Raw genomic sequence first — 16,731 nt, forward strand, 5'->3', positions numbered from 1 at the left:
TCTCCTACAGCGGCTGATTCTTTTTCAGATTGTGAGCAAGCCGCCCTGGCAGTTGGCCTGTACAATACTTATTTCTTCCATGGAGTTCCTACGTGCTGAATTCCCTACAGGAAGGCACTTTTGAGTGGCCAATGCAAGGCCTCCTCCTTAGCTGCTTTCCCCTCATGTGCCTGGGAGCCATTTCTGCGTCTCTTCACAGCATCCTGGGTATCAGGGAAGGGAGAGGGAGAAGTCACCTTTCACCATGACTTTCTGAAACCTGAGTGCAGATTTCAATTGTGCTGGTGGCTGTGATAGCCCACGAAGTCTTTGTAAGCTGAGTGTCCCTAGATTGTGCACAGCCTGTAACTCTTTAAGCAACAGGTGTTTAAAAAACCCTGCAGCAGTTACTCGGGAGATAGAGTAGTCAAAGCTCACCGAACTCTGAGATCTGGGACCTACTCTGGCTTCTTTTTATTCAGCTTATAAATATTTATTGAGCTTGCCCTCACTGGGCATCTTCTGTATGCTCCATCCACCCTGTTGTGTAACCTAGTAGTAGGCTGAGCTGATTGGCTGCGTTCAGCTAAAGAAACGCACTCAGGAATATGAAGGGCAAGAGGAGAGTGAGGTCAAGGTGTTTATTCTCTCCACTCCTACTATCTCACAGTGGACTGCCTGGCTCCCACCACCATAGCTACAACTCCTGCCAGGCAGCCCTCTCCCTTGAGACTTCAGGCCCAAGGGTCTGCCGCCAACCTTGCCAATGCCTTTGGGAATAGTCTCTTTATGAAACTCTCCACAAACTACCTATTTGGAATGTGCCACTTGATTCCTGCCAGAACCCAGACACAACTCAACCCTCACACTGCCAGTGTCGAGATTTGTGAATGAAGAGCAAAACTCTTCCTGAGCACCCACTATAGGTGGATTGGTGCGGTGCTTTTACACGTTAGCCCATGTAATCATCACAATAAACCTTTTACAGATAAGGAGACTGGATTCAGGGGCTTCATTACATATCTTGCTAAAGATCACCAGGCTCTTAAGGAGCAGGATCAGTCCGGAACCCAGGTAGATCTCACCCCAGAAACATCTACCTGCTCTGGAAGCCACCCTAGGTACTCTTAACTCTAGAAAAAGGCTTGGAAAAGGATGGAGAGGCAATGGAAGGATTAGGACTGCTTCTCCACTGATCATCTGAATTATAATCGCCTGGGATGCTTTATAAAACTCCAGGTTCTCCGAACTACTAGTATCTTTCCCAATCTCAGCGGTCTTGGTACGTCTATTTCCACACTCACTGCGCTGGATTGCATAATAATGAACTCTTATTTTGGCAGATACTTCCTTCCAATCAGACACTAGTGGAGTTTCACAAACTCTAGCTGACTTCATACAGCGGCTTAGCGTGTCCAAGCGTCCAATCTGAAGATCGCAAAGTTTCCAATTGCAATTGCTTCCCCGGGAGGTGGAGGGACTCCTGGCCGGACACGTGACTCTGGGGAGACGGCCTTGCTGTTCCGCAGTAATCAGGATGGCGGCTACGGTGACGCTGGAGCCCGCGGGCCGCTGCGCATGGGACGAGCCCGTGCGCATCACCGTGCGCGGCCTCTCCCCGGGACAGCCCGTCACGCTGCGCACGTCCCTGCGCGACGAGAATGGCTCGCTCTTCCGGGCCCGCGCGCTGTACCAAGCGGACGCCGACGGCCTCCTGGACCTGGCGCGCGCGCCCGCGCTGGGCGGCAGCTTTACGGGGCTCGAGCCCATGGGGCTGCTCTGGGCCCTGGAGACCGAGAAGCCTTTTTGGCGGTTTGTGAAGCGGGACGTGCAGACGCCCTTCGCCGTGGAGCTGGAGGTGCTCGAGGGCCACGAGCCCGACATCGGGCGGGTCCTGAGCCGGACGGTGCTGGAGCGCGACTTCCTGCGGCCGGGGGTGCGGCGCGGGCCGGTGCGCGCCGGCCGGGTGCGCGGCACGCTCTTCCTGCCGCCTGGTGAGTGCTAGGCACGAGGGACAGACAGGGTGCCCTGGTGGCCGTGGTTTCCGGTACTGCTTTAGGGAGAATTTAGGTCGTCCCTAAGGACAGAGAAGCTGATGATTGCTAAGCCAGTGCACAAACCGGGGTGTGTATTTTGAGATGTTGGGCTCTGTGTTACGCGTTTTGCTGGCATTATGTCTTTTAATCTCTTTTAATCTCCGTAATATCTCAATGAGGTGGGTATTGTTCCGAAGGTAAAGATAAATAAATAAATGGGTAGGCATGTTGTCCACCTTGCTATTAAAAACTACTCTGTAGATCTCATCAGCCCGACTGGTCTTAGGGAAAATGATAACGATCAAGGAAGGATTGCCATGTCATCCTTCTCTAGTGTCCTGGGTGCATTAGGCGTTTTCCCCACTTCTTCATGCCCCTCGGTGCCACAGGTCACACTTAAGACTCCCCTGCCTTTCTCACCTGAAGTCATCTCTGGGTATTTATTTTTCTTTCCTCTCTCTAGATAGACATCTGAAATATCAGTACACACACACACACACACACACACACACACACACACGAAAGCCAAGGGTCGATGCAACCCAACATAAAGCTTTATTTCGAGATTCTTAATTTTATGTCCCATCCCCTAACAGGACACTGTGAATCAACGCTATCTGAAACATGAAATTCCTCCTTCCATGCTGCAATCATTAATGACAGACTTTGTTACTCTCCCTGACAACCAAAAATTCTTAGAATCTTGTAGATAATTTATAGAATCATATGGAGGATAAACTCATCACTGAGAAGGGAGATTTTCCTTTGTAGATTTTCCTCTTTCCAAGGTACTTGTATTCCATTTCAGTAGTAACTTGGGGAGCAGATTTTTGCCTTTGATTCATAGGAACCCACTAAGTAATTTAGAAAGATCTCTAAAAGGAAAACAAATTCATTAAATGTATAATGCCTTTCCTTTCTATTATTCTATTCTCTAGGACCTGGACCTTTCCCAGGGATCATTGACATCTTTGGAATTGGAGGGGGCCTGTTGGAATACAGAGCCAGCCTTCTGGCTGGTCATGGCTTTGCCACGTTGGCGTTAGCTTATTATAATTTTGAAGATCTTCCCGAGGAATTGGATAGCATAGACCTGACCTACTTTGAAGAAGCCGTGTGCTACATGCTTCAACACTCCCAGGTTCTCCTAATGTCCTTTATTGTATCATTCTTTCCAGAAATACATCCAGAGATGGTGTCACTTTGCACTCACCTGTACCAGGTGCCCTGATGCTGCTCTAGTCTTCCTTCACAGAGATTTCTTTTAGAGACTTCCTTGGCTTTAGGTGCCTATTTACACTTTCTCTGTCAGATGGCTTAGTAATGCAGAATTAATCATAAAATCCATGTGAGATTTTATTTAAAGGAATTATTCAGGGACATTAAAATTCCTCTTGTTATGCAAATGGTGTTTCTAATTTGTTAGTTTTGCATGCTTTTTTCAATTAAGTTTCTTGTAATGTTTATTTATTTATTTTGAGAAAGAGAGCAAGCAGGGGAGGGACAGAGAGAGGGGGAGAAAGATAATCGCAAGCAGGCTCCCTGTTGTTAGCGCAGAGCCCAACGTGTGGCTCCAACTCACAAATCGTGAGATCGTGACCTGAGCCAAGATCAAGAGTTGGATGCTCAACTGGCTGAGCCATCCAGGAGCCCCTTTAATTAAGTTTTTTAATTTTAATTCCAGTATAGTTAACATACAGTGTTATATTATTTTCAGGTGTGCAGTATAGTGATTCAACAGCCCATCACAACTGCAGCCTTAATCCCCAGCGCCTAGTTAACCCCACCCACCTTCCCCTCTGGTAACCATCAGTTTGTTCTTTGTAGTTAAGAGTCTGTTGATTTCCCTCCCTCTCTTTTTCCCTTTGCTCATTTTGATTTTTAAATTCCACATATGAGTGAAATTCTATGGTATTTGTCATTCTCTGACTGACTTATTTCACTTAGCATTATACTCTCTAGTTCTATCCATGGGGTTACAAATGGCAAGATTCCATTCTTTTTTATGGCTCAATTATATCTATCTATCTACACGCACACACGCGCGCGTGCGCGCGTGCACACACACACACACACACACACACACACACCACATTTTTATCCATTCATCTATCATGCGTACTTGGGCGGATTCCTAATTTGGCTATTGTAAACAATGCTGCAGTAAACATAGGGGTGATTTATCCCTTTGAATTCATGTTTTTGCATTTTTTGGGTAAATACCCAGTAGTGCAAATACTGGATTGTAGGATAGTTCTATTTTTAACTTTTTGAGGAACCTCCATACTGTTTTCCACAGTAGGTGCACCAGTTTGCATTCCCGTATATGTGTGTTCCTTTTTCTCCACATCCATGCCAACACTTGTTTCTTGTGTTACTGATTTTAGCCATTCTAACAGGTGTGGGGTGATATCTCATTATAGTTTTGATTTGCATTTCCCTGATGATGAGTGATGTTGAGCATGTTTTCATATGTGTGTTGGCTTATATGTCTTCCTCTTCTTTTTTTTTTTTTTTTTTTTTTGGTGTGTATGTCTCCTCTGAAAAAATGCCTATTCATGTCTTCTGCCCATTTTTCTTTCTTTCTTTCTTTCTTTCTTTCTTTCTTTCTTTCTTTCTTTCTTTTCTTCTTCTTCTTCTTCTTCTTCTTCTTCTTCTTCTTCTCCTTCCTTCCTTCCTTCCTTCCTTCCTTCCTTCCTTTCTTAACTGTTTTTAAGTAGGCTCCATGCCCAGTGTGGGTCTTGAACTCAGGACCCTGAGATTAAGAGTCATATGCTCTACTGACTGAACTGGCTAGGTGCCCCTGCCCATCTATTAATTTGATTATTTGTTTTTTGCATGTTGGGTTTTATACATTCTTTCTATATTTTAGATACTACCCTTTATAAGATATGTAATTTGCAAATATCTTCTCCCATCCCTTAGGTTACCTTTTAGTTTTGTTGTTTGTTTCCTTCACTGGAATCTTTTTATTTTGATTTTTTAATCTTTAACTTACTATGTGTGTTCCCAAATTTTGACCAGAACTTGCTCACGCATTTCAGAAGCTAAGAACTACTTAATTTGATTCTAAAGTCTTACTTTGTTTCTATAGAGTTAATTATTTGGTAGTGTATTTAGATGGGGTTTGATGAATCTTTCGCTTAATAGAACGGAACTTGATTCCACACAGTTAGATACCTAGGCCCATTGAGACTTGATTGTGCCTACCTGAATGTGGACCTGAATTTCATAGGCTCCATGATTGGCCATTCTCTAGTGGATGATTCTCTGGAACATTTGTAAATGATTCCCAGACTTGCCAGTGAGGTTAATCTTTGATTGCCATGAAAAAAGAAAAAAAAAAAAAAGATTTGTTTGCCATGTGTTCAGCCAGATATGTTTAATATGGGAAAGAGGTTGAGGTTGAAGTTGAGCTGAAGTTGATACTCTTGTGGCCAATTCACAAATTAAAGGTAGCAGCATCTCTAGTTACATTCCATTTTCTTTTAATAGGTAATACCTTTATTTATTTATTTTTTGAAACTAATCTCTATGCCCAATGTGGGGCTTGAACACAGGACCCTAAGATCAAGAGTCGTGTGCTCTACCCACTGACCCAGCCAGATGCCCATTTTCTTCCTTTCTTTCTTTCTTTCTTTCTTTCTTTCTTTCTTTCTTTCTTTCTTTCTTTCTTTCTTTTTTTTTTTTTGTCAGCCTCTAGTAGGACGGCTACTTCTTATTTTTCCTCTACCCTCAGCTTCACTAAGACTGAAAGTATGAACACTCACTAGGTGAGCTGCTATTGACGAAAAATGCTGCCATCATTGTAGAACATTTTTCTATTAGATACATTCTTGATGCTTCTTTCTTCTTTTCTTCCAGGTAAAGGGCCCAGGCATTGGGCTTCTGGGCATTTCTTTAGGGGCTGATATTTGTCTCTCCATGGCCTCATTTTTAAAGAACATCTCAGCCACAGTTTCCATCAATGGATCTGGGTTCAGTGGAAACAAACCTATATACTACAAGCAGACTTGCATCCCTTCATTGAGCTATGATCTGAGGAGAATCAAGGTCACTTTCTCAGGCGTCCTGGACATTGTGGATATACGGAATGATACTGTAGGAGGCTATGAGAACCCCAGCATGATTCCAATTGAGAAGGCCCAGGGGCCCATCCTCTTCATCGTGGGTCAGGATGACCATAACTGGAGGAGTGAGTTATATGCCCAAATAGCCTCTGAACGGTTACAGGCCCACGGAAAGGAAAAACTTAAGATCATCTCTTATCCTGGGACTGGGCATTACATTGAGCCTCCTTACTTCCCCCTGTGCCCAGCTTCTGTGCATAAATTACTGAACAAACCTGTGCTCTGGGGTGGGGAGCCCAGGGCTCATTCTAAGGCCCAGGAAGATGCTTGGAAACAAATTCTAACCTTTTTCTGCAGACATCTTGGAGGTCCCCAGAATATAGCTTCTCCCAAATTGTAATGTGTTGGGTCTGTTGTCTACGTGAGAAATTCAAGGTCAGATTCTGGTGTTTAATAATCATATGTGAATTGGTTGTCCCCTGGATAACATTAAATTCATGTCATGGGTATTAATGATGTGTTTTAGGTAACAATTTGAATAAATTATTTTTTCATTAATTTTACTAATGTAATACATGCATATTACAGAAGATTCAGTTAGATGTATACAACACACACACACACACAAAAGCATTCCCTGTTAAAATTTGTGTTTTCTTCTATATGGTTTTTACTTACCACTTTGAGCCGTGGTTGAAATTTAAAGCTGAACAAATACTAGGTTACTTTTTCTGAAAAAAAATTTTTTTAATGTTTATTTATTTTTGAGACAGAGAGACACAGAGCATGAATGGGGGAGGGGCAGAGAGAGAGGGAGACACAGAATCGGAAGCAGGCTCCAGGCTCTGAGCCATCAGCCCAGAGCCTGACGCGGGGCTCGAACTCACAAACCGTGAGATCGTGACCTGAGTTGAAGTCGGACGCTCAACCGACTGAGCCACCCAGGCGCCCCTTCTTTTTCTATCTCTGGGAGAATTGCCATCCAATGTTTGCTACTGGTTCAAATACTGGTAGCAGGGTAGAATTTTCATTGGCCAAAACTGTATAGAGAGGTGTTGATATGAGGATAGCCAGACTGACCTTTTCCGCACAGATATCAGAGATGAATTCTTTGGGAGGAGGAGTTGAGGTAAGAAGGGGAGCATCTGCCCCAAGAATAGTTAAGTCTAAGCTCTGTTCCAAGGATGAATGACTGTGACTTATTTTCCTGCTTCTTGGCTTTCAGAATAGAGTTTGGAGGGGTGCCTGGGTGGCTCAGTCGGTTAAGCATCCGACTTCGGCTCAGGTCATCTCACAGTTCACAGATTCAAGCTCCGCATCAGGCTCTGTGCTGACAGCTCAGAGCCTGGAATCTGCTTCCGATTCTGTGTCTCCCTCTCTTTCTCTGCCCCCCTCCCAAAAAATAAATAAACACTAAAAAAAAAAAAAAAGAATAGAGTTTGGAAAATCAGAGTGTGACATTCTTAGAGGCATCATTCCTCATTTTCCCGACATCAGGGCTACAAAGCATTGCATAAATGTATTTGAAGAAATAAAGGTTGAGAATTTTCCCAAACTGATAAGGACGTCAAGCCACATATTCAAGAAGCACTATGTCTTAGCGTGGGCTGTTGTAACAAAATACCATAGGCTGGATGGCTGAAACAACAAGATATTTATCTCATTCTGGAGGCTGGGAAGTCCAAGATCAATGTTCCAGCAGATTTAGTTCCCGGTAAGGGGTTTTTTCTGGCTCACAGATGGCTGACTTCTCCTTGTGTCTTCATGTGGCAAAGAAAGTGAGCTCTGGTTTTTTAGAAGGGCACTAATTCCATCACGCGGGGGGGGGGGGGGGGGGAGGCTCACTCTCATGTCCTTATTTATTTATTTATTTATTTATTTATATTAAATATAATTTATTGTCAAGTTGGTTTCCATACAACACCCAGTGCTCACCCCAACAAGTGCCTCCTCAATGCCCATCACCGACTTTCCCCTCTCCCCCACCCCTCATCAACCCTCAGTTTGTTCTCAGTATTTAAGAGTCTCTTATGGGGGCGCCTGGGTGGCTCAGTCGGTTGAGCATCCGACTTTGGCTCAGGTCATGATCTCACAGTTCGTGGACCTTCTCCCTGGCTACTTGGGCTTGGATCCAAGAGAGCAAGGCAAAATTGCATGCCATTCTTTTGACGTAGTTTTGGAAGCTACATGGCATCACTCTTGCCCTACTCTCTTGGTCAAGGCAGTCACAAAGACCCACCCAAGCTCAAGGAGAACATAGAGTTCACCTCTGAAAAAGGGGAGTGGCAAGATTCTAGAAGAATGTGGGATGGGAAACATTGTAACCATTTTTTGAAAATCTGCCCCCGGGAGGTACCTTTATTTTCCTTAAGAAAACTTGAATTAGTAACTACAAAGCCTCCTCAATCTGCTTCCTAGATGGAAAATATTAGGAGTCCAAAGTTCTTTTTTTTCTTAATTTTTATTTATTTTTGAGAGAGAGTCAGATAGAGCATGAGCAGGGGAGGGCCAGAGTGAGAGGGAGACACAGAATCCAAAGGAGGCTCCAGGCTCTGAGCTGTCAGCACAGAGCCCGATGTAGGGCTTGAACCCACAGACCGTGAGATCATGACCTGAGCCAAAGTCAGACGTTTAACTCACTGAGCCACCCAGGTGCCGCCCTCCCCCTTTTTTGGGCATTTTTTTCTGTTTTAGTTCAAATTTGTACTTCTACCAGAACAATTCTCTCAAGAACTATGTGGGTTTCCTAAAAACCTTAGTGAGATTCACCTTATTAGATAAAACATACCACTAGAAGTCTATTTGAGGTAAGAACTTCCCTACCTGGGGCTTCCTGTGAGGATGCTGCAGGATAATACTCTTAAGATTTGTAGAAGCTCTGTTATTTGATAGGATCTGCTAGGGACACCTTAAAATCTTCAGAGGGCCTTTTGTCAGTCTGAAATGTCCCGTGAAGCGCTACCTTGAATCTCTCTGAGGTCTTTACAAACGGTCTTCCACAGACCCATTCCAGGTTTGACTTTGATCTGAGGTCCTGTCTTACTTAAAGACTAATTAACACATGGGAAGGCTGGGAAGAAGAAACAGTATTATTGTCAAACTTGGCAAGTCCTGGTTCTTTCATATTTAACAGAGCATTCTTTAATTTGTCCTCTTGCATTTTATCACAGGCAGCAAGAAGAAGCCGGGTGGCACTGTGGGTATTCTGCTGGGAAATCACCTTAGCCAGATTGTTGAATTCATTTAGGTATATTGTCCGTTTTTCACCTTACTGTGTCATTCTTGCCTTCAGCTTCCAGTAAGTTTTTATTGCTTTCCTTTAGCCCTCAATAATAGTCTCCATGCGGCCCTTTAGGCTTTCACTAACAGTCTCCTTGAAGTCCTTCCAGCTTCCACCTGCCACCTAGTCCTAAAAGCAGTTGTGATTCCTGTACATATAGGTATGTCCACAGGCTGCTTGAGTTTTCTCACAGCATAATACCGGAGGTTCAAGAATGAATTTCCCAAGAGAAGATGGCAGAAATACGTGGCATTTTTTCAGATCTAGCTTTGGAAGTCACATAGTATCATTTCAACTGTACTCTATTGTTTGAGGTGGACACAAAGACCTCAAGTGCAAGGAGAAGTGGCTATAGACCCTCATCTCCTGATAAGGAAAACGGCAAGTTTCCTAGAAGAGCATCTGAGATGGGAGTTAGTGTTGCAGTGATCTTTGGAAAATGCAGTCCTCCCACAGAATTGTTTGTTATGTAGGAAAACTGAAAAGAAAGATAAAGATTAGAAACTTAACCAGCAGGGCGCCTGGGCGGTTCAGTGGGTTAAGAGTCTGTATTTTGGTATGGGCTCAAGTCATGATCTCATGGTTTGTGAGACTGAGCCCCACATTGGGCTCTGTGCAGACAGTGTAGAGCCTGCTTGTGATTCTGCCTCCCTTTCTCTCTCTGCCCCTCCCCCACTTGTGTGTGCAAGGGCACTCTCTCTCTCTCTCTCTCTCTCAAAATAAATAAATAAACATTAAAAAACAAAAAACAAAAAACCTTACCAGCAAGGTGTGGGGGGGGGGGGCGGTGAATAGGCTAAATGTGTTGATAGGCATTAAGGAGGGCACTTGATGGGATGAGCGCTGGGTGTTATATGTAAGTGCTGAATCACAAAATTCTCCTCCCGAAACCAATACTACACTATATGTTAACTAATTTGAGTCTAAATCTAAAAATATGTGTATAAAAAAAGAAAAATATGGGAAAAAACACCTTACCAGTAGCCACAGGAAAAAGATAACCTTCAAAGGAAAAACAATAGATCTAACAACTGACTTAAAAACAGCAATAATGGAAAAGGGAAACCACTGGAATAATATCCTCAATGTGATGACAGAAACTACCTGACGACCTAGAAGCCTATAACTAGCAAAATAGATACTTCAGTATGGAAGCATGTATTGTTCATAAAGTTTATTGAAAACAATTTGATGAAATCAAAATAAAATCATTTTTAGAAAAATATGAATTTAGATAATATAGCCTACCTGCAATAACGGAAACACTAAAGAGTATTCTTCCAGCACAAGGAAAATGATTCTAGGGGAAAGCAAGTAGGTGAAGGAAGAAATGGAATATAATGAAAAGTGTAAATATATAGATAAATCTAAATAAATATTTACAAATAATATACTATGGGGTTTCAAATACACAAAGAATTAAATAGCATATGAAGCAAGGAAATAAGTAGAGGTTATTGCATTTTTCACAAGGTGATACAAATGTTAATTTTTATTCAATGTTAATAAATCAGGAAAGTTATTACCATAAGCTAATATAGGAGGCAAATGGAATAATTTTTTTAAAAAAATAAAAGAAGATAAAAACTATAGAATAAGCAGGAAAGAAAAGAAATAATAATTTAAACTCAAATAGATCAGTAATTACATTAAATGTAATTGGACTATACATTTCAGTAAAGGGCAAGATATCAGGTTGATTTTCCTAGTGTTCAATCTTGTGCTCTAAAAAATGCTATAAGGTCATATATAGTATGGCACATGTATAGGGTATAAAGTAAACATATAAGGTAACAGACCATTTTGCATTCAGCTAAATAAAAACTTTGATCAAGAAAAAAAATAAACGTATTATGTAAGATTCAAAACTTGGTAAAAGTAAAAAATATTGTTCAAAGATACAAACATGATAAAATTATAAAGAAAGCTAAAAGGTTAATAGACACAAAATTGAAGATGGTGATTACCTTTGATTGGGATCAGGGTGCAGCACACAGGGGCTTCAGAAGTAAAGACAATGTTTTATGACTACTTACTACTAGATAATGGTCATTATTTTTCCTTAAAGTCTCACATATTTTTCAATTATTCTCCTGATGTACTCAACATTTAACTTTTGAAAAAATCAATACAGATTTAAAAAGAAAGAAAACTCCAGAAGAGTTGCCTGCCTTAGGTTAGGACCCTCTGTGTTCCTTGCACATCTTCGTTGCCCACCAGTATTTAGAACCACATTAGGCATCCCGAACTGATTCACATAAAGGGAGCAGTGTAGGTCTATTCCAAGGGATGGGTGCAAATGTACTTCTGTAGTGTTTATCTGATATGCGATAACCTATCTACTTTATATTTCTACTACATTTTTCCATTTTGCTCTTTTATGACAGAAGTTAATGATATAGACTTCAAGAAGAGTCACTTGTCTCTACTTTTTCTGAGCTCCTTGCCCAGCTTCTCAAATCTATTACCGAGATCTTCTTAGCTAGACTGATGTCCCCTGACCATTCTTACCCAACATAAGACAGCTTAAGATGACTCCCTGGGTGTATATCATGTCTTAAATCGGTCTGAACCCAATATACTTACATACCACAGCAACAATATACAAATACTAAACCAGTTTCATTTCAAAAAGAGCAACAGATAATGGTCTTCAGTAAGTAATACTTCCTTTCTGATGCTGGTTCTTTCAGAAAACCTTACTAATCAGATGAATATGGACCAGTAATTTAAATTCTGTACACATATTCATTATAATCCCATAAATTAGTGATGTGCCAAAGATTGGTAGGCTCTGGGTCTTTTTGTGGTTTTCCTGAGATTCTTCTGCATAAAATCATTCACTAGCATTGCAATTCCTCTACATCTTCTTTTTTTCTAAATTTTTATTTTATTTTTTTAAAAATAAACACCCAACACCCAACATGGGGCTCAAACTCACAACCCTGATATCAAGAATTATACGCTGTACTGACTGAGCCAGCAGGAAATCCTACCTCTTCCATTTTATCTTAAGATTTTATTTTATTTCATTTTAATATTTATTTATTCTTGAGAGGGGGCAGGGGCAGAGAGAGAGGGAGACAGAGGATCTGAAGCAGGCTCATCGCTGACAGCAGAGAGCCAGATGAGGGGCTCAAACTCAAGAATGGCGAGACCCTGACCTAAGCCAAAGTCTGACGCTTAACTGACTGAGCCACCCAGGCACGTCACTTAAGATTGTATTTTATTTTATTTTATTTTTTTTGAGAAACAATTTTTATTTTATTTTATTTTTAATTTACATCCAAATTAGTTAGCATATAGTGCAACAATGATGTCAGGAGTAGATTCCTTAATGCCCCTTACCCATTTAGCCCATCCCTCCTCCCACAACCCCTCCCGTAACCCTCAGTTTATTCTCCATATTTAAGAGTCTCTTATGTTTTGTCCCTCTCCCTGTTTTTAATTATTTTTGTTTTCCTTCCCTTACATTCATCTGTTTTGTGTCTTGAAGTCCTCATAGGAGTGAAGTCATATGACATTTGTCTTTCTCTGACTGACCAATCTCGCGTAGCATAATACCCTCCAGTTCCATCCACGTAGTTGCAAATGACAAGATTTCATTCTTTTTGATTGCTGAGTAATACTGCATTGTGTATATATATATATATATATATATATATATATATATATATATATATACCACATCTCTTTATCCATTCATCCATCGATGGACATTTGGGCTCTTTCCATACTTTGGCTATTGTTGATAGTGCTGCTATAAACATGGGGGTGCATGTGTCCCTTTATCCCTGTGTCCCTTGGATAAATGCCTAGTAGTGCAATTGCTGGGTCATAGGGTAGTTCTATTTTTAGTTTTTTGAGGAACCTCCATCCTGTTTTCCAGAGTGGCTGCACCAGTTTGCATTCCCACCAGCAGTGCAAAAGAGATCCTCCTCCTGCTCATCCTTGCCAACACCTGTTGTTGTCTGGGTTGTTAATGTTAGCCATTCTGACAGGTGTAAGGTGGTGTCTCATTGTGGTTTTGATTTGTATTTCCCTGATGATGAGTGATGTTGAGCATTTTTTCATGCGTCGGTTGGCCATCTGGATGTCTTCTTTGGAGAAGTGTCTATTCACGTCTTTTGCCCATTTCTTTACTGGATTATTTGTTTTTTGGGTGTTGAGTTTGATAAGTTCTTTATAGATTTTGCATACTAACCCTTTATCTGATATGTCATTTGCAAATATCTTCTCCCATTCTGTTGGTTGCCTTTTAGTTTTGCTGCTTGTTTAAGATTTTATTTTTAAGTAATCTCTACACCCAACATGGGGCTCAAACTCACAACCCTGAGATTCAAGAGTTGTATGCTCTACTGCCTGAGCCAGCGAGGCACTCTTCTTACCATTTTAATCTCGTAAGTATATGAATGGGTGGTGCTCTTATTACAGAATGATTCTCTTGTCTTATGATGGGGTTCTCTACTGTCTTGCATCTCTCTCTCTCTCTCTCTCTCTCTCTCTCTCTCTCTATCTAGTACAATATCTTGCCCACTACAATTGTAATTCCAGACACCTTTGGCTTTTAATCACATAAAGACATGAGAAGGGATGATGGGGTTCATCAAGAGTGTCTCCTATATTGTGCCATCCCTAAGATCTTCACCAATCACAGAAATGCCAATCAGTTTCTTTATATCTACCTCACTTCATGCTCATAAAGAAATGAAAAGGCATTGTCCACTCTAAGATGACCTATATATAATCTGCATGAAGGTATCAACTTTCTGGATTTTCTTCATAATCCCAGGATTCTGATGTAGCTTTTGTTTGGTCTCAGGTATGTCCAAAGCAAAGCCTGGAACTATATGAACTTTGGCATTGGTTAAAGTAAATATTGCGCAGTCACTGTGTATCATAAGCCAATATTGAGGTTTCTACTAGTTCCCAGTAATTCTTGCTGGTAGGGCCAAGTTCTTACATGTTGTTCTTGATGATGTGAACATACAACATTCTTCTAAGACCCTGCACATGCCATTCATTTTATCCAAGGATATTATCACCTCCTAGACAAGTTCAAGGTCCTATGGTAGAGATTTCAAATGTCCAATTTGGGAACCACACTCAAGATTCAAAGCACCACCAGTGGAAACAATACTATGTAGTCTAAATCTGTGTAGTCCATGGGGTATGCTAGAATTAGGTTGTGCACCTGGAAAAAACACTGACAGGACATTAGGCAGCAAAGACAATTCCAGTTAGCAGGACCTGGGTCTGACTTATAATGACAATATTAAAATAGAAAACTGTGATGTTATGAGAGGAAAGTCTATTTGGGGAGAAGATTTGGAGTTTAAAGCTTAGGGTAAAAAGATGAGGGGATGAGAGTACTATCTCCTGGGCTTTCAAGAAATCAGAGCAGCAGGGAGCATTCAGCTGGTCTCTTGAGACAAGTTTCTCTGACTTCTCCTCATGATGTTGAAGGGCAAATTTATTTAGTCCTTCTCCATAAATCACCTCAAACTTTCCCAGTAATAAAGGTAAAAGAAGAAGGCTTCCAAGGGCTAACAAATAGACACACTATTGAGAAGAGACCTACTGACTCACCAAGAAATCCAGCTCTTACTATAATATACAACCGGACTTCTGGAAAATCTATGTTAAATTGGCTACTAGGATCAGGCAGAGGACATTCAGATTGACCAGGCTGAATCGGGGGAGAGAGGGTCTCACAGTGAGCGCTCTCCTCTGAATATGATATCTAAGAGTTAGATGCTCTGTTTCTGTGTTTGATGAGCTTATGGAGATTACCACGATCCTACTTAAGGGAAGTTGGAAAATAACTGCAGTCATGAAGAGTTATAACAGAAGGAATCAGGAATAATTAAAGAAGCCATCAGAGTCAGCCTGAAGCAGGCTGCCCCAGTTGCCCAAATAATCTGCTTTCGCTACATTGCAAATAAACTGGCATTCATATTTTCTCAAAGATTTACATCCTGCTCTTCCAAATGGTTAGAAGCAGAGCTATTGCAGGGCACGGATGGTGCTGGTGGTGAATAGCCAGAGAACTGGCAAATAGAAAATACATTTTTAGGGGGTATCTGCCTGGCTCAGTCTGTACAGAATGCAACTCTTGATCTTGGGGTTGTAAGCCCCACGTTGGGTGTAGAGCTTCCTTAAAATATTTTAAAATTGTATTTTTGTGAACTAGCGTTTCATTCTGTTCGTACAATAGTTTCTGGGTCAAACTATCTCGTCATTGATTACTAGTGATTTAATACAATTACAAAAGTAGGGGGGCCCTGGGTGGCTCAGTTGGTTGAGCATCTCACTCTTGATTATGGCTCAAGTCGTGATCCCAGGGGATGGGGTTAAGCCCTGTGTCTGGCTCTGTGCTGACCATGGAGCCTGCTTGGGATTCTGTTTCTCATCTGCCCCTCTCCCCCACTCATGCTCTCTCTCTCAAAAAAAAAATTTTTTTTTTTTAATTACAAAAGCCGGGGCGCCTGGGTGGCTCAGTCGGTTAAGCGGCCGACTTCGGCTCAGGTCATGACCTCGCGGTCCGTGAGTTCGAGCCCCACGTAGGGCTCTGTGCTGACAGCTCAGAGCCTGGAACCTCTTTCAGATTCTGTGTCTCCCTCTCTCTGACCCTCCCCTGTTCATGCTCTGTCTCTCCCTGTCTCAAAAATAAATAAAAACGTTAAAAAAATAAAAAAAATAAATTACAAAAGTAAATGATATAGCACCTGAAAGAGTTAATCTCTCAAACTCCCCACTAACAGCTCCAACTAGGGCAAAACTCCTGGCAAGCACTCACCTTGGTAACTTCTGTAATTCAAAGTTCTGGGACCTGAGCCAAGAGCAGGCTTACCAGGCTAAGAGTATAGCTGTTTTTGTACCCAGACAGCAAGTGTTTATTTTGAAAACTATGCTTTCCATTTAATCGAATCTCTCTGAATGTGAGGAGCCTTTCCTTAAAGACTCCCTCAAAGGGGAGACATGTGGCCCTAATGCCCTTTCTCTCTAGACTTGTTACAATATCAGATTCCTCCGGAGAAATCATATGCTTAGGTCTAGATGCTTTAGACAAGGGAAATATTCAAGTATTTCAGCGGATTTTTAGACACGGGATCAGAGATAACACAAGTTCCTGGAATCCTCAATCAAATGGGAAAGACTAAATGTTGAAAGATATGGAGGAGGAAGGATCTGAGGTGGACAGGTTTTACCAACCCTACAAGTGGGGCACAGAAGATCAAAGGTATCCTTTTTGGTGATTTCATCACTCTCTGATATTTTTCTTTGTTGTTTAAACCTTTCATTTTGAAATAATTTTAGACCCACAAAAATGTGGGTCAAAAATAGTACAGGGTTCCCTATATAA

General features: G+C 41.6%; 1 protein-coding gene and 1 non-coding gene across 2 annotated transcripts; one reads left to right on the top strand and one right to left on the bottom strand.

Annotated features, from left to right (window-relative positions):
- The first annotated feature begins 1,516 nt into the window (after positions 1-1,516).
- LOC122239282 (peroxisomal succinyl-coenzyme A thioesterase-like) lies at positions 1,517-6,643 on the top strand. Its single transcript, XM_042987766.1, has 3 exons — positions 1,517-1,973; positions 2,954-3,156; positions 5,880-6,643. The coding sequence occupies exons 1-3, from the start codon at positions 1,517-1,519 to the stop codon at positions 6,483-6,485; spliced, it is 1,266 nt and encodes a 421-aa protein (XP_042843700.1). The 3' UTR covers positions 6,486-6,643.
- LOC122239964 lies at positions 5,757-5,827 on the bottom strand. The gene has a single exon (XR_006219349.1). It is a non-coding gene; the product is annotated as a small nucleolar RNA SNORD56 (small nucleolar RNA).
- Positions 6,644-16,731: the final 10,088 nt, after the last annotated feature.

This window comes from Panthera tigris, chromosome B3, assembly GCF_018350195.1.
Source record: "Panthera tigris isolate Pti1 chromosome B3, P.tigris_Pti1_mat1.1, whole genome shotgun sequence".
In the NCBI taxonomy this organism is placed as follows: Eukaryota; Metazoa; Chordata; class Mammalia; order Carnivora; family Felidae; genus Panthera; species Panthera tigris.